The sequence below is a fragment of the Puntigrus tetrazona genome, chromosome 11 (genome assembly GCF_018831695.1).
Source record: "Puntigrus tetrazona isolate hp1 chromosome 11, ASM1883169v1, whole genome shotgun sequence".
In the NCBI taxonomy this organism is placed as follows: Eukaryota; Metazoa; Chordata; class Actinopteri; order Cypriniformes; family Cyprinidae; genus Puntigrus; species Puntigrus tetrazona.
Window position 1 is genome coordinate 9894475 of NC_056709.1, and position 18958 is coordinate 9913432.

At 37.7% G+C, this 18958-nt stretch overlaps 1 protein-coding gene across 3 annotated transcripts in view; it reads right to left on the reverse strand.

Annotated features, from left to right (window-relative positions):
• Positions 1-1241: 1241 nt before the first annotated feature.
• Positions 1242-18958, reverse strand: part of cntnap5l (contactin associated protein family member 5 like) — a 65409-nt gene continuing 47692 nt past the window's right edge. For 2 of the 3 annotated variants that reach the window (XM_043251274.1, XM_043251273.1), the window contains 12 exons: positions 16576-16776; positions 15564-15720; positions 14240-14367; positions 13898-14068; positions 13320-13538; positions 11578-11814; positions 10455-10673; positions 6072-6205; positions 5703-5790; positions 3726-3938; positions 3531-3605; positions 1242-2432 (listed from right to left, as the gene is read on the reverse strand). In XM_043251274.1, coding sequence (XP_043107209.1) covers positions 2236-2432; positions 3531-3605; positions 3726-3938; positions 5703-5790; positions 6072-6205; positions 10455-10673; positions 11578-11814; positions 13320-13538; positions 13898-14068; positions 14240-14367; positions 15564-15720; positions 16576-16776 — 2039 coding nt within the window. In that variant the 3' untranslated portion in view covers positions 1242-2235. Of the gene's footprint in view, positions 2433-3530; positions 3606-3725; positions 3939-5702; positions 5791-6071; positions 6206-10454; positions 10674-11577; positions 11815-13319; positions 13539-13897; positions 14069-14239; positions 14368-15563; positions 15721-16575; positions 16777-18958 lie in introns of those variants that run through there. The other variant, XR_006252030.1, reaches the window with a different exon arrangement.

Below are 18958 nucleotides of genomic sequence, written 5' to 3' on the forward strand. Positions count from 1 at the left end.
TTATGCTTTCCGTGGCTGAAAAGGGTGCATCTAGAAAAGTGTACATTTAAATACTAGAAAATGGGCCGATTCAGTCCCAGAGAGTATCGAAACTGATATTTGTGTATTTTAAAATAAACTTTATTACTTAAGTATGATTAATAGCATTATCTTAAATGATGCTGCTATTTGCTAAGGGGAATCTGAGCTAAGTTTGTATAAATAGCTTGTATAAATTTCAACACACTCTACAAAGCAAAGCATACGGACGTCCAGCTAATTCAAAGATTTTAAGATCACAAATGCTCCTGTCCACACTTTTACTGGTAGTCTAACTTCAGTCGAGTGTGTTCACATATAAAACAGAAGGCTTGCTTTTAAGGTGCGATCATTGTGATTGTCAGACAATCAGGTGCTTCCTGCCTTGAGAGGTGTTGTTTGGCTTTGTCTACAGCCTACCTGTTACAGCAGATGGGTAAGAGAAGTTGTTTCATTACCACTGTATCCTAAGGGTTGGCAATCGATTCGCTCTCTCTTTCTCCTTCTCCGTCTTGGCTTATATTACTAGCAGTTTATTTGACACAAAGGAAATAGAAGGTCAAACAGACTGCACTGTAGAAGCGCAACGTGCTCTGTCGTATGCTGCACATTTCGCCAGGTTGTATTACACGGATACAGAAAAATAGCACGCTATGCACCGAAAACATACTATACACTGCAGAAATAATGAGAGTTGCATGGCAATCCACTAGGGGTCAAAATATGGATAGTCTGCTGGCCTGGGGCCATTATGAGAGATTTGCGTCAGTTGACGGAAGTGTGATGTTACATATCCGTCGCTGATATATCTGTAACATTTTTTTGAACATGGACATATTTATTCAGCGACAAAACATTTATTTAATCAAAACGGACTATTTTCAATAGTCACTGATAATAATAAGAAACGTTTCTTAAGTGTCAAATAAACATATTATATTGATTATAATGTGTGACACTGAAGATGTAAGATGAAAATTACAATTATTTCACATTATCGTTTGTATTACACTTTTGATTATATTTTTAACGGTTATGTGCGTGCATCTTCTTTTATTTGCAAGCCTGCAGTTATATTAAAAATGCAATATTTAATTATCAATACATTTTTTACGTGCTGGAGCTGGTGAAAAGTTTGGCCCGTTTCAACAAGCAGAAACAATCCTTATGTTGAGCCTGAGTGCGTTCATTGCCTCGCACGCTTTCATTTCTGCGTAGATATATCAAAAACCATCGGTCATCTGCACTCATAAGCTCTTAGAAAGCTCCATTTATTAAATATAATTATGAAATGTATGTACACCATTCATTTACAGTAGTCATATAGAAAAAAAAAACAGCCATAGAATTCATTCTCAATAGAAAGCAAGTGTTTTTTCGTTTTTGGTTTTTTTTCTAGTCAGGAGATATAATGCACTTGAATAAGGACGATATTTCGTTCCCGGGGCACGCTGGGTACGCTCAGTTGTGAGACCAGCTCGATTACGGTGGGGAGGAGAATTAAACTGCCTGAATCTGCCCGGCCCATGGGAATTGGGATACACACAAATGACTCATATTCCATCCCTCAGCCGCCACTGATATATTCTTATAGTCCTTTGGTGGTTAATCCCAGCCTTTAGCGGCTCCTTGCACCAGTCAATAGTTTCAACATCAAATGCGGGGTTGTCGGATGCGGACGTCTTTAATCTTTTGTTTTTTTTTTTTGGACACGTTGAGCGATGATCGATCCTTTAAAAACAACATCTGGGAAGGTCTGCCGCTCTGCCACAAAACCATTCTCTCAGAACCTTCTCCGCTGGGGTTTCAGTCCATTAGCTTAAGCCCGCTCTATATGCAGGCTCTGAGACAGACAGGTTTGAGCAGGCACACTGGATAAAGACAATTCAGAGTGATGCTTCAGCCCCCCTGCTGTGCTGTTTGCTCAGAAAGTGTGTGTGCTGTGCATGTATAACCTATTATTATGCCGGAAAAAATAACAATATACAGCTCTGTCGTCTTCAAGGAGGCCGGCGCGAATTTACTCTCACGTATGCTTGACTCTCTTCGTAGAAAATAAGCAAACAAACAAAATGTAATTTCTTGTGCCTGTTGGGTCATCGCTGGCCTCTGATCGGCTGCTCAGCTTGCAGTGTAGATAATACAGAGTGGTAGGGTTGTTAGCATGTACACTGGCGACAGGTCGTTCGATTAAAGGCCAGGCACGAGATGGCGAGGTCAGATGTAGTATTCTTTGCTGTTGTGGTTGGGTTTGTGCAGGTCTAGTGCAGCCCGGTACGGAGGATGCTCCATGCTGGGTCGATGCATCTTTCCTGTGATTACGGGGGGAGCTGGAGTCCGTCGGTGTCGATACAGAAAGCGGATGATGAAGGCCAATGCGCAGAGGGTGATGAACACCACTGTAGCCACTACTCCTGTTCATTAGATAAACGAAGAGGTGGGATTTTAGTTTTACGTGTATTTCCTCGAAAGCCAAACTTTCAGTTTAACAGTTCGCTCACCCCAGTGTTATGCAAAATGTCTTTCTTTCTTCGGTCAAAAAGACATTTAGGTTTTTGAGGAAAACATTGAGTTATTTTTCTCCACATAGTGCATATAGTGGACTTCAATATGGATAAGTGGATTGAATGTCCGAACTGCGGATGCAATGTAGCTCGAAAGGGCTCTACTCGATCCTAGTTTAGGAATACGTTTTTTTACAGTCATTTTCTGAAAGTATATACTTTTTAGCCACAAATGCTTGTCTTGCACCAGCTCAACCTTGCGCACATTATTTAATTAAGTTGGAAAGGTCATGCATGATGTACAATCTTTACTGAAAAAGGTATAGCAACAATGTCGGATGATGTTGAAGTTGGAGGAGAAAATGAGAGGCCATACCCTACCTTTTTGAACTAAACCACATGGACAAGAAATAATCATGACCTGACCTTTATTACGCGAACAGGAAAGTTAATCAAAGTAGATGAGCATTTGTGGTTAAAAAGTATATACGCACATATATATATATAAAATGATTTATCGTTTTGTTAGATAAGACGCTTGGGGTGAGACTGTGTAGAGCAGCTCTTAGAATCTACATTGAAAGCACAATTTTTATCTTCAACTCATTGTTTCACATTAAAGTCCAGTATGTGGAGAAAAATCCTGGGATGTTTTCCTCAAAAACCTTAATTCCTTATCGACTAAAGAAAAAAGACATATATCTTGGATGACGTGGGCGTGAGTAAATTTGCAGAAAATTTTTATCCTTTAAAATGTGGTTTGAATGCAATGGTGAGGCTTTGGATCTCATAAATGCATTTTAGGAATAAGATGTATTAGTATTTTGAATGCTCTACAATGCAGTGCTGAGGTGAAACAAATGAGAACAGCATGAAATAAAACTTCTGATATAACTAAAGATGTATGAGGCTGTACGGTTTCATTTCTAAGGATGGTTTATTACTTGTCAGATCTGGGTATTATTTTGAAAAGTTTTTCCCAGAGCACAGTATCATGGGGATCTATACCTCCGATTAGTGCCAAGTCATTTTGATCAGCCTTTTTCAGTGGATCTTTGCCTCTGTCTTTTTTTGCTGAGTCATCTGCAAGTAGAGAATGAGAGCGAGAGGAAGACAATGAACTGATTCTTTTCAGCAGGCTGAAAAACACTGTCGTTTTTGAGTCTCACTGCAGTGTGGAAACTATTAAAAAGGATCATTTACCTGAGAGTGTGTGTGTATCGCTCAAAGTGTTTGAGCTGGATATCGTCCCACAACTTGATGCTTCCAGGCGGCCGATAACAGTAACTAACGGGCTTTGGCTGTTTTGCAGGGCTGCCTTCAGAGGGGTAGCCTGATTAAACTGCACGGAGGACAAGCAGCCAATAAACCCTCTCAATCCAGCCTGAACCAGTTCCTTATCGGTAATGTCAATACCTGAAACAGGAAAAAGTATTGAGCAACTAAACTTAAATGTGATGTGTGTAATATTTACAACCTGGTCTCATAAAAACATCTACCTCTGTGCACTTCTTGTGCAACACCATTTTTATGTGCCTTACTGCACGTTTTGCAGCAGTTTCAAAGAGAAATGTCCACTGAGTGGCATGTTTTCATTACATTGATATAGGTACGTATTACTTTGTTTTTATGTTTGTTGTATTTATGTTAAATACCCAAGTCGCCAAAATGTAATGCTCTATCATGGTGGAAATATGCCCTACACTAAATCCCACCCTTAACCTAACCGATAGTATTAACAGAGGCAAAACCGAAAAACACATTTGTTGATGCAACCGTTCCATTTCAGCTTTTTTTCACACAGATTTGAACAGTTTTGTTGAATCATGGTTACATGGGATTTGAACCAGAACTACATCTCCATACTCTGTAAGCTATGAAAACCTACTGGCTATGGAAACCCATAGATATGAAGCTGGATATTTGTAATTGTGCGATAATTATGCTTTATAAATCGAAACCCTGTAAATTTGTGTGAAAAGGAATAAAAGGTGTCTCTGCCTCTTCTTTTGGAAACTGCAGTGAAATGTACTTCTTGGTACATATTTTATATCTCACTAAAAAGTGCACCAAGGTACATTCATGCCATGAGACCAGGTAGAATATTTACGTTAAAATACATGCCAGGTTAATATGCAGAGACAATGATGGATGAAGGATGTTTTTGAAAGTCTCTTATATTCATCAAAGCTGCATTTAAATGCTACCATTTAAAATAACAGTTTCTAATGCCATATAAAATGTAATTTTTTCTTTTAATGGAAAGCTGAATTTTAAGCATCCATTACTCTCCATGTCTTCCGTTTCACATGTTCCTTCAGAAATAGTTTTTTTTTATTCTTTACTCTCTAAAGTCTTTACTGTCAGTTTTGATCAATGTAATGTCATCTAGCTAAATACATTCATTTCTTACAAAAAAAAGTAAAACATTTCTATGTTTACTATTCTGAGAAAAGAGTATTTAAAACAAGGCTCTGTTAGTGACTTTGACTCCACAAATAGCATGAGTTTGGAGTGGAATTAGCTGTTTATCTGACTAATGGGAGACAAGGAGAGTAATTTGAGAGTAATTATGCATTTCACCTTTAAATGAATTCAAAGTCAACCGTTAAACTGTTTATGTAACCACTCCACAGCTTTAATTTTAAAAGGAGCCGACTGCAGAATCACACAAGTAACCTCTAATCTGCTTAATAACCTTTTTAACAAGCTTCATTACTATATTACTCAAGTTCCTTTTCAGTGTCTATAAAGCCTTTCTAAAACAGAATAAATCAGCACATTCTGTGCCGGTTCCTTTTCTATTTTACGTCTGTAATGACTAATGAGTCTGAAAGGGGCTTGTTGTAGTTGTGTGAGTGCTTTATTGCTAATTTGTATTAAATGTTCACTGGCCTCTATCAAAGCACAAGGATTCGTGCCACTTTCAGCCCCTCCTTATTGGCTATCAGGTAAAAAGAAACAGTTTCCTAGGCAACACTGAGACATTCCATTTGGCAACTCACCTGTGACTGCGCTGTCAAAAGCGTGCCTCCCTATACCCAGACAACCACCCACCCTGTCCTAACCTGCCCGGATTCAAACACCTGACACCGACATCGGTGAAATAGAAATATGTGAAACAGCACGCAAGGAACATGAAGAAATGGAGTTGTCTTCAAAACCCTGTCAGAAACTCACCTTGGATTCTCCCTAGAATCACTGACCTCGCCGGGCTAAGAGCAGAGCCAGGAGACAGGCTGTACTGCTGGGTTATTGTGTTGTCAATCTAGGAAGGGACATATAATGGCAGATAACTTGGGAAAGATTGATACCAGTAATAGATCTGAATCGGTCACAGGAAAAAAAAAAAAAAAAAAAAAAAAAACATCTCAGGTTTCTATGTAATGCTTTTAGAAATATCATTTTTATGTTACAATACCTTTAAAATTTCAGATAAGTTATCAGAAAAGCATAAAAGTCATCTGTTCTTTTTCCTGTAGAGTCGAGTAGAGGAGGTCAAGAAAAACCCTTTAGAAATCTGATGCTTGCCGCTGTGTTAAAACTCACCTGGACGAGGAGCTCCTGTCCCTTTCGATTGATTTTGACCCAGTGGAAGCGTCCATCTGCTAGACTGGATGACACTGGGCTGAACGTTTCTGTTTGTTTTTCTTTGTTCAACGAGTATCGTATCTGCAGGCTGCCTGGGAAATCAGAGTAAAAGCTATTGACTTCAAGTTATAAGGTAGTTGTTCGATACAATAAATGCAAAGTTGTAATATGACAAGGTGAAATGTTTTACATTTATAGAGTGATGGGTTGCAGAACAAACTTCAACATTGTCTAAAGTGTTTTTGTACCACTGGGATTTCTTTTTTCATGGCTACTAACCAAAGAAATAAATAAATGGGCAAAAAATATTAAGTGGAAATCATTCAGTTAGGTAAGAAAAAAATTGGTATGTTCACTGTAAAAGTAGTGCACTTTTAACTTTTAACTAAAAGGCTGAGCATTTCTTTCCTTTCTGCATGTGTTATAGACAGAGGTGCACATTAGTTTTTCAGCCTTGTTCTCATAAGACAACATGGAGATTTGGTTTGGTCCTCACACTGCAAATAGTGTGAACCTTTAAATAAATAAATAAATAAACATGCTGTAAAACGATTAATTGCTTTTAAAATAAGTTTTTGTTTACATAATGTGCATATATTGTGTGTTTTTTGTATATAAATACAAACATGCATGTATATGTTTAAAAATATGTTTACATATTAAATATATGTATATATAATATAAATGTATATAAATGCAAATATTTTCTAAATATATACTGTTTATACTGTATATACTGTTTTCCAAATATATACCTTTATTTTGGATGTATAAATATAAAGAGTTTATTTGCAAAAACATTTTTTGCTAACTATTATTCACTGTATGACAAGCAAAGTTTCTTTGTTTTGGTCATTTTTATACAAACACGTCGTGTCTTTGAGTTTTGCAAGTTTTAATTGACTGCAGCCTAAGAGTGTTCATTTAGTCCAGCAGTATAAATTATGTCTAAATAAGAATCCAAGTTAACTATTTTGTGTTAATGGCTCTCATTCCAGGCACAAGTGTCAGCGCGGGACTGTTTAAAGGATTATACAGTCTTTTGTGTGGTCAAATTGTGGTAAGTCATTTACTCTGACGGTATTGAAATATGTAAAGGAATGTAAAAAAAATGTAGTGCAATTGGAATGTTAAGTGTCTGTGAAATTAGACCCCAAAAGGCCAAATCTTATTTCAAAGGTGTTTGCTAAAAATAACAGTGTCAGTAACACCTGATGTACTCGTTACATTGTAAGAAGTATGGCTTCTATGCTAATATTAGTCTGTTTTATTCTTATTCCAAGGTCTCCGAAGCCGCCAGGATACAGTCCGTATCCAGATAAGATGGTGGCGACAACTCTACAGTCCTGAATATTAGCAGAGACCATGTCAAGTAGATGAAGCCTTTACTGTGGATCTGTCTTTGGGGCTCACCTCACCTTTTGGTTCCTCTGGCCCCCTGACTGAACCTGCTTTCTACCAAGTCTTGCTTATTTGGAGACACTTAATTTTTGGGAATATTAATGACTCGATTGCAGAGACACTATTTGAATAGTGAATATTCATTATAAAAAATAAGTGGTTATTTAATTTTCCTCAATTTAATAAGTAGACAGATCTCAGGTTAACTTCTTAGTTTTAAGTTAAGTAGATCACACTTAAGTAAACACAATTTAATGTATTTAAATTAGTCCAACTTAAAATAAAAAATGACCACAACATCTTTTATTTTGAATGAACTGTTTTCTTTTAATTATGCACAAAGTTCCTTTACTTTATAATTTCAAGGCAATGGGTTTGCTAAATTTTTTAAGTAAAGTCAACTGATCACTTCTTACATTGTTGATGCAAGTAATATTATACTAGAATAAATATGTAGTATCATGTTAAGTGGTCCAACCATTAATATATAAAAAAGGACTAGCACTAGCAAGCTTTTTTTTCCCAGTATGGAGTTGGATTCGACAGCTCGCCTCACGAGAGGGCATACACAGTCAGTGCTCCACATTCAGGGGCAAGAAGGCGGTCCCTCCAAACGCTTTCAGAGGCCCCTGGGGCATATGGCAGAATGCCGAATCCCGAGATGGGCATGGCATCAGGGTGCCCTCTGGGTTGGCGTTACCCAGGAGTGTCGCCGTCTCTTCAGTCCCTACAATCTGGTCAGACCCTACGATCCTATAGGCAGGAGTGCCCTTAGGACAGGTGTCAGGCATGTGGTTGTCAACACAGATGCCTCCATGATGGGCCGGGCACAGTTTGCTATGTGTTCTCCCCGGGGAATGGAGACTCCACCCTGGGATGGTCCAGCTCATTTGGAGTCAATTTGGAGAGGCTCAGACAGATCTGTTTGCCTCTCGGGAATCCACCCATTGCCAGCTGTTTTACTCCCAGTGTAGTTTCTTATCACAAATTTCCCTCAATATCCAGGGTGTTCAGACTTCTGGGGAAAAATCGTGGGATGGCATTTGGCTTAAGCCTATGCTTATATCCATCACATTCTGTAAACTCTTTCAAGTGTTGTGGTCATCATATCAGTATCAATTTATTTTCAGAGTTGTGTATTCTGAGTTGTCTAGCTCACTGAATGCAACCATTTTACCTCATCAGAATAATAGCGCCCCCCGATGTGCGCAATCTTCACTGAATCAGTGTTGTAATGTCTTGAGCTGAATAATGACACCGGAGTTCTGTAGAACTACTTTTAGCTGTCACATTTCTTATTTAAACTTATTTTTTCCTCTTCTTTATTGTGAAAGTGCTTTAAAACTATCTATATACAGCACTGTATACATTCATGTGACTTGATATTAAATATATATAGTTTACTGAATTTTAATCAAATACTAAATCCTGAAAAATGTATCAGTTTCACAACAATATTTGAAACATTAACAATAATAAGAAATTAAATAATTAGAATGACTTCTGGAGGTTCCTGTGACAAGACTGGAGTAATGAATTACAGAATAACAGTACTTAAAATTCACAAGAATGCATAAGAGCAATAAATTGCATTTTAAATTAATATATAAACTGTTATTTAAATTGTGATCATATTTCAGAATGTTACTGCTTCATTGTGTTTTTGAACAAATAAATGCAACATAAATTGAATCTATTTGACATAAAAAAAAAACTATTTTAGATAGTGTGACTGAGTGCAACTGCAAACTAATAGTTCAATTAAATGTTCTGCAATTTTACTAATAAACAGGACAGAACAAGACTTAGTAATCTTTGATTATTACTTCCCTTGGTGTAACATGACTAACTCCATCTACTACTTCTTTTTCTCAGTTGGGGTTTAAAAGACCATTAACATTCAGCGATAACACTGATTTGACTGCACTGACTCTACATGAGAACTAAACATGAACTGAGTTGAGCTAAATAATGACACTATATTGTCTTCTGTAATTGAGTTGAATTGAATCAACATTTAACTGACTTGAGCTGAATAAGGATACTATTCTGTATCAATTTAAATTGACACAAATTTCTGTAATTAATTATTTTTATAGTATTTACTTTCTTCCTGGCTTTCCTTAAAAGTACTTTCCTTCTTTTCTGCATTTTCTGCTCCTCTCCTCAGTGTTTCTTTGATGTTAAATATTGATCTGGATTGTTATCTGCTGTGCAAGACATGTTAACGACCGATGTGTTTTCTTGATGAGATGGTGACAGTTTTTTTTCCTACTAACTGGAAGGCGTGAAAGAGCGCTGCAAATGGGGATGAGTCAATGGTTGCGAGATCATTCTATTTCAATGCCTTATGCTCTTTAGGTAAAGGGTGTAGGTGTTGCACACAGAGCAAAACGCATATGTACATATGATGCGGTTTAATGGATATGTGTAATTTTCAGGCATATTGAGGTGCCATATTGAAACAGTAGAAAGGTAGAGGGTGTGAAACAGAAAAGGTACAGGCTGTGAAATTGAAGAAAAAAGGCATTTTCCCTTCTTTTAGAATTAAGGGAAAAACTCTGATGTATACTGCTTTGTAAAAACTTATCTGCATAGCATTTGTATAATTTTTAGAGTTTAAAGGAAGACAGATATTGCATATATTGTCATATAGACATTTTGGGTCAGTACGTCTTTTTAAGAAATTAAACTAAAGGTTTAGGATTAGTAGAATAAATTGACATATACTTGCAATGTTTCTCATAGTCAGTATGTTGTGGACACATCAAATTAAAGGTAGACAATCTACTAATACTCCAATGACCGCTGCTGACATGTAGCTTAGTTACTTACTGTTAGTAGAATGTCTAAAGTAGATTATCAAATGAGGATTAAATTGTTACTGCAAGATGAGCAAATTATTTAGAGTAAGATTTAGAGTAACGTATGACTTAGTACCGTTTGATGTTAGCATGACAGCCAAATAGTGCTGGTCCAGAGTGTGCGCTGTCAGGATCAAGGCCGGCACGTGATGCGTTAGGAACCCAAACGACACTTTCTCTTGAGATTTGATAACTTCAGCATCGTGGAACCAGGCTTCCTCATTCAGTATTCCAGAAAATGGCTCCTGGAGAGTATACAGGACTGAAGATCCACTTTCGAAGGAAGCTGCTAGAGCTGTGATGGACACAGAGAGACAAAGCAGTCCCTGGTGAACATCATCATCATCTCTATGCAAATTCAGTTTGCGTGCAAAGGCAATGAACTCTATATCTCATCTGTCATTATTAGAGCTATAAAAAACAACAACATTAGCATTGTTTCCTCCCCAACCACAGCTGAGACCGTGGCGGAGAGGTGTCCCACTGATTCTGTCTGTCTCTTCTCATTTTCTGGTCATCTATTCTAGTTAGCAGTAAACAGCCGTGGCTTGAGCAGACCCGACGCGACATCGCATTGTAAAGAAACAAAGCCATTACATCACTAATCTGACTGACAGGCTGCTGGATGGGTACGAGGCAGACGAATGGCCGCTGTAATTAAATTCCATTTGTCAGTTAAAGCTTTTCTGCCAAAGCCTGTCAGCCCAGCCTCAAGGAATTCAAGGTGAATACACCATCAAGGGCAAGTTGTCATCCACCGGCAGTCAACCCTCCTGATCTAATAGAAAACTAAAAACTGTCTAAACAGATGAAACTGAGAAATTTCCATACAGTGCATATAGTGGGTTGAGTTCCATTGCTGTTCATTCCACATTTTTGGTATAAATGTCTCCTATTGTGAGATTCATGCCATTTCCGACAGCTCACGGCAAGTCTCGGATTAAACAGATATTAAATCAACTCCTATAGAGTCCTGATTTAATTTCTCTCTGTAGGCTTGCGTGATCTAATTGTGTGATTTTACAGCGTAAATCCAATAAAAAACACTTCCGCCATCAGGAATGCCAACACGAGCGTTTGAGAGTTCCAAGCTTCTGAGGCGTGCTTAAGTCCAGAGTGCCTCTTTCATTCAGTTCGTTTTTGATTGGTGCAGCAAGACCAATGAAAGACAGCTTGCCCGGAGGTCATTGTAACCTCACCCATTCTGCAGTGTGGCCCGTCGAAGGCTGTCTGTGTGCAGTCGCAGGTGTAACTACTCCTCTCTTCCACACATCTCCCTCCATTATGGCAGACGCTGTCACTGGTGCAGTGACCCGGACAGCCCGAATTCACCCCCGGGGTGGTCTTCGCACGTTCATATAGGTCAAGGGTAACCCCGTTAATAATGAGGGCACGTAAGCAGCCCAGAAAGCCCCTCTGCCTAGAAGCGGTTCCTCCTAATGGGGAAAACAGTGATAATTGTCATACAGGCAAACTACAAAGGATTTTGAAGTAATAGTATAATAGTACCATTCTCAGAAAAACTGTTGCATTTATGTACTATGTGTGTCCCTGCTGCTGACTTGATTATCTGAATTAAATAATATTATTTGATAGTATTACTCCGTTTAGTGTGTAAACAAAAATGTAAATATTTGATATTTAACCATATATTTAACCATTCTTTTACATCAATTTTCATATTCCTTTCATCCCCACTACACATTAATAGCTTTTATAGATTACAATTTTACCTGCTTTTATTGCATTTAAATGTGCATTACAATATGGTTGTCACGTCTTTGGACTCTTTTGTTGTTGTTTTTGTCTTGTGCCATGTGCTCTGTGTGCCCTACCTTCCCTACCTGTTAATTGTATTACTGTCTTCAGCTGTTTCTTGTTAATCTAGTCAGTTACCCTGTATATTTAATTCCTGTGTGTTTGAGTTCACCTTTGTCCGATCGTCGAGTTTTATACGTGTGGTTTATGTTCTGCCTGTCTGCCAGCCTACCTGTATATTATTATTTTGTCCGTTTGAAGAGGATTAAAAAAGTTTAAGTTTATTTATTCTCGTCGAGTGCTCCTTCACACTAAACCACAACGTGACAATGGCATTATCAGTATCATATTCTCAAAAGAATGATCTGCTTTTTTGACTCTGTATTTAAGGGAGTGACAGCATAACACTTCCTTACCATGTTTTTTAAAACAGATATATTTACAGAAAAGCATTGTCCTTGTCATAAAACACACTGATTGCAAATAGTTTGGTGTTGGGTGAGGGCGTTTTTCCTTTGCAAGCTATATTATTTATTTGAATACAAAAAGTACACTAGGTTTTTAAATATTTTGTCTTCAGACTGTGTTTATTACATAATTATGTAATTTGTTTTTATTTTAAATGTCAGCTGCAGTTTATTATGCAACGCGTGGATTTTGATACACGGGCCCAAAATACACGTGGACGGATGAAGGATGAAATAGACATGTGCTGCTGCCACTGTTTTAAAACTGCAAACATACAAAACACCCACGACAGACCGCATTTTTACTTTAAAATATGCAATGCTTGCATTAATTTTATTAATTCAGAGACCAATTCAGTCAAAGTTTAATAATCACCTTAAGCCATAACTCAGTTAATGACAACAATAATAATGAATTTTTTATACAGTTTAGGAAGAGTATGGCTTTTTGTTACCTTAAATTTGATTAAACTGATTTTTAAACTTTTAAGGACCTGCGAGGACTTACTTTTTATTTGCACACATGCTTGCATTCTAATGATATTTTTTGCCTGATCTTCAACCCTGCAACATTTATCAACAGCATGGTTTCTGACCTTCTATTTAAATTATCTCAATCTTCTCTGTTCCCAGAGGTATTCTTAGCTCAAGCTAAAGTACACTCAGTGTTATTTTTTCATTATTAGTGACATTTGCTCGATTACATGTCAGCGCACCCACAAAGAGTTGACTGCTGAGCTGAAGCCGGTAGGGTCTCTCAGATGGTGCTTCACTTAGCTTTGGCGGCAGGGAGTCAACCTGTAGAGAAGCTTCTTTCACATTTCTTTCAGCACGAATATAATGCCACTGACGATCATTCAGGACAACAGGTGACTGAACTGTAAGGATTACTGGTCCGTCCCCTAGGTCGAAAGTGAAGTTTACTGTATATGGAGCTGAGAAAGAAAGAGGGGAAAAAAATAAAAATCACACTGTGTGGTTTAAACAAAAGTCTTACTGTGAAGGTTATTGAAAGTTCACTGAATGTATTTCTTGAAAGGGCCTCTAAGCACTTTTTTACAACAAACAAGCTGAAACCCTTATTTTTGTTTTTTAGGTCAGATGCACCCAATACATTATCCTTAAAATGAACTGTTGTGTAATTTGTTTCTCTCTTGTTTTCCAATTAAAATGACAAATAAATAAAGGTATTTTATATAGAAAACTGTTATTTTTTTATGCAATTTTGCTACAGTTATATTTATAATGTAGATATTTTCTTGAAAAAAAAAGTAATATTTTAAAAAGCACTCACAACTCAGTTCCAGCCTTATGAAGTCTCTGACACCCAGATTCTCCAAGAAGACTCCTGAGAGAGCACTTGTTTTGAAAAAGAGTGAAATATCGACACTCAGTTCAGCTTGCAGAGTGGGGAAATGCAGATAGGAGGACTCCTGGTAAAAAGATGCAGAGTTCCAGAAAAATCCTGCAGCAGAGGGACAGGCAAGAAAGCACACAGCTTGTTGAAAAACAAATTGTGCGCTGAATTCGATAAAACAGGTCCATCTTTTCTGCATTTTGAAATATGAAAATATATTCAGTAGAGAGCTGTATTACCCCCCATTCCCTTTTTAAATTTGGTAAACAAAACACCCACGGTCGCCATAGCAACGCAGCGGTCCAATTTGGAGCTCGGCCTGCGAGTTTGTCCGGTTTGTGTCTCCAATGGCGATCTCACTAAGGGGTAAATGGTCTTTGTAAGACAGCACACCAGTATCATTTGCCCTGCAGGAGAAAAAAGAGAATGAGAGAATGTGCAAGCGATGAGGTAATGAGTGAAAAGCTAGGAGAAAGTCTTTTTAATCTCTCTCTGAGGTAGAAGATTGCCCTCCAAGGAGCGAGTGCGCATCACTTGTTGCTTAAAAAACGGTAATACTTGCCCTATGGCGAGTATTAAGCTTTTTCCGCAGCGTCTCGGACACTTTAACAGAAAAACTAATGAAGGATTTCAAAGTGCAGTTCCTATACACCAGTTTAATTGACTAAACCTCAGCAATCTGACTCAGATTTCGTTCGTTTCACGGAAAATAACAAACCTATTAACTTACAAAGTAGAAAAAAAGCTACATTTTTGCCAGTTGTGTCCAAAATTGGGCTGTACTTATTCAGAGTTACTTAAGAAATAGGTTACAGATTACTAGTTATCCTATTTAAAATGTAATTAGTAGTGTAACTATTTCAGTCTGAGCAGAGTGCCTGTTTCATTCAGCTCTTTTCTAATTGGTGTTACTTTAAGTCAGGCTTTTCTAAATTAGAAATGTTTAAACATTTTAAACCAGGTAGGGTTAACATTACAGTAGTACACAACACTGATGACTGTCAGACTTTTAAAACCCTTCATTACTTGAATTTAAATTATAATAATTTAATTTGAGCAGCCACTACAAAATCTTTTGCACAAGAAAACAAGAAATAACAAATAAATATTAATACTATAAGAACTATTGAGATGTTACCACCTTTTATAATAATTACAATTTTATTAAGTAACTGTAATTTGACACATTTGTTTCTCATTAACTGTAACAGATTAATGCGTTAATTTTGTAATGAAACAACTTAACACCATTACATAACCAACAGTAGACATTAAATAAACTGTAAATGATAAGATGTTAGATAAAATGTTACTGAAGTGCCTGTACTGAAATAATACATATTCTACAAATTATACTGTTATTTTTTAAATATGTTATGTTTTTTGAGAGATGATGCAACCTTTTTGAGGTCCTTTATAAAAAGCTAACTATGTTTATAACTATGTGTATAACACCCATGTGAACACATAATGGAATACTGGAAGATATGTATTTTTTTTATTTTGGGATAGGGTCATTTGGCTATTTTTGACTGGCCATTGGGCTTCTGTGTTTTGTTACACAGAATTGGCAACCGTGATTCACTGCGAAATTAAGATTTACCAGGTGTCTTGGTCTGAATCACAGTTGCAGAAATAATTCATGTCCCTGCAGTTGCCATCCAAACTACAAGAACACTGCTGGACCCCAGGCAGAAATCCTCCCCAATATGTCCGTTTCACTCCGTCTCTATCCAGCCACCATGACAGAGGAGTTCCATCTGAAAATGGACAAAATGCCCAAAGGATAGAAATATTTTTTACTTATCTGACAGTAAATAATTATGCAAATAATGACAAGACTGTTTGGAGTCTAATGTAATTTAGTCATGCATCATGACATCTGGTCTCCTGACTCCTGTCAGTCATGTAGCTGTTATAGTATTGCTACAATGTGCGTGACCAGACATCTGCTATCACAGCGGTGCAGAGATCTGGCCAAGAGCTTAGCCAATGACAAATGGCAATCAGATATGCAAGATGTCTAGTGCTGGAGGTTCACCATTTGAGCGTTGTTTGATCAAAGGTTGATCTTTTGCTCAAAGGCTGCACTGGATCTCATTCCGTTAAATCGAATTGAACCCAAAGTATGAGCTGAGTGTTTGAGGATAAGTTAGCTCCAACTCAGTTAAAAGCCTAAGTATATCAACCCTGCAAAGTCGAAAGTATTAAAGCGGTGTGGGAAAAAAAACATATGGAATAATTTAGCATACCAGTGTATAATCTTTTTTAAGGCTTTATGCATGCCTTTGCAATTCAAATGCTCTCATCACGTCCCATAACCAACCCTGCATGACAAGAATTACAATCTAACCGCTTTTTAAGTGAACATCATCATTCACCATGTATCGTCTTCATGTCACACTTGAGCCCCTTTAATATCTGTGGTAATAACCTGCTGTTGTGAATCATTTAGCTGTGAGGTACATTTTTGTTCCTTTGGAACATATTAGCCGAATTTAGAGGATTAGAATTCCTGAGGTAACATAAATCACACACTTCATAAGAAAGACAACACTGCAGTGTTAAAGTACACTAAACAATAAGATAGACTAGAGTAATAAAGCAAGACCAACCCCAGGTGTCGAAAAGCCGAGACTTCCTGCAGCGATATTTCACTTCCTGTTGGCAGTGCTCTGAGGAGGTCACGAGCGAGCGGAGATGATACGGCGAGATGGTGTAGTTGAAGATGAGGACGAAAGGGCTGCGTGGAGTGGATCCTCGAATGTCGATGGGCCTCATGTGATCGTGCCCCACTACAGTCCAAACTTTATCTTCTGTGGAAGAAACACACACACACACACACACACACACACACACAAAAAAGACTGAAATCCCCATTGACTCGGATCGTGTATCAACCCTCTCAAGTCTGCACTCAATCGACCGTATGTGCTCGCGAATGAAAATGAGAGATTAACGGAGTGATGGAGTCGTATGCAAATACCTGATGAATATTAAGCAGAGAACAGAAGGTCACTCATTCAGGAGAGTGTGAAATGATGAGAGTATGGTAGTCTACGCTAGCACCTTTCCCTATGCAAATTGAAATTGCTGCATGCGATGTCCAAAGGTGCCGGTTTGCCGTGTCTTGCAGAATTAGCATGGCTAATAGCTCCTGTAATTGAGGTCAGTTTCAAACGATTTTCTTGCCAGTGCTTGTTGGCGTCGCCTGAGAGAAAAGGTCTATTTGTATTGGGACTCTGGATCTTTTAATGCATTCACCGTGACAAAGCTAACTTTGCAATCTGGATAAAGCTCAATGAAAGCTAACTTTGTAAAATAAAGCCAGCTTTGCAGTGCCAACATGCAGCAGGTGGTCACAGCGTATGACAGTTTCCTGGTGCTTACTTTTCTCCGCTCAGCTTGCAGCTCCAATAACCTCATAGCCAAAGCCCGCTGCCTATGAAACTAAGAAAAATGAAGCTATCAGTCGCATCTAGTACGCACTGCCAGTCTCTGCAGGCAGACATGCTCCTTGACTTTTTTCTTCCTTCACCTGCGCTCCTCCCTGCTGTTGACATAATGGGGCTTGAATTTCCCTGCATGATGATATAATGTATTACAGTCTTATCTCAGAGACCGATCAGTCTAGCATCTGATGCAGCAGAGAGTAATGTCAGAGGCCAAAAACCAAGGTCGGTGAAATTGGTGATGAAATCTGACAGGAGATGTGAGAAAATGCATTGTTCCCGGTGATAGAGGATGCATCGGCTTGTCCACACATGTCCTGGTAAGGTTCTATAAAGTGTTATATCTTGCTATATCAAAACCAGTTATAAAGAGGTCATCTCTAGGTGGCAATTGCTAAAAAAAGAAAAAAAAAAACTTGCAATGTTTATAGAAAAAGATTGCTTAAAATGCTACAGTAAAAATTACTATTTGGCAAAATGTAAGATACTGTTTAGCTACTGAATTAATTTGTTTTTTTTGTAAAATATTGTCAAATGTATTATTTTTCTGATTATAATTCACACTAATAACATTATATAATTATATTATATTTTTGTTACTTCCTTTTTAAGTTATCTTTAGTGTCTTTTAGTTAAGGTTTATTTCAATGTTATATCTTGTTTTCTCTTAAATGTGTGTATGACCCTATGCCTTAGTACTTAGTGCATGTTTTATGGACAGTTCAATTACAACACACTCCCATTCATCATGTGGCCTACTTGTATTATTATGAGATTCACATCACTCAATTTAAAGGTAAAAATCTTTTTGTAATATTTCTATGAATTTCCTAATGGTTGTATAAATCTGTATGTGGACTTATTGTTATTTGTTAACTGCTTATGTGTTTTATTTGCATGTGAGGAGAATGTCAACGTAAGTATATTCCTAAATGTCTCAAAGGACAGATTTTTATTTATTTATTACAATGTAAGGTTACTACAAATAAATTGCAAATACTGTATACGGTCAAAATCATTAGACTTGTGGAGCCCTTCTGTTCTCCTTGTTGATATCAATCAGAAACCTGCATCTGTAACCTGATTTCAAACCACTCAATCGTGCAGTGTCTAGCAATTATGGCAGGAGTCATTGCTTAAATGATGATTAATTGATGGAAAACTCATAATCTGATACACATCGATGTAAATAAACAGCGCTATCAGTAGATGCAAATGATTCCCCCACGGTCTTGGGATAGCACTCAAAAACATCTAGTTCATGCCATTTTAATGTTTTGAGAACGCTCATCATCTACATCGCTGGATCCAGTCTAGCTGAATCAGGGATGTTTGTGTGGTGTCTGAGCAAAAAATCTGCCTCACTGGAGACTCCCTGAGAGGAAGGTTGGCCAACCCTGATCCAACCTGCTGAACTAGACAGCCGCACGAGATGCCAAACTCACTTAATGAGATGTGTGATTTCTCCAGGCAGTCCCCCACACATGCTGAGGTCACACCTGTCCATGCACTGAATCAAGTTTTTAAATGAGAAGTGCTGAGCTTC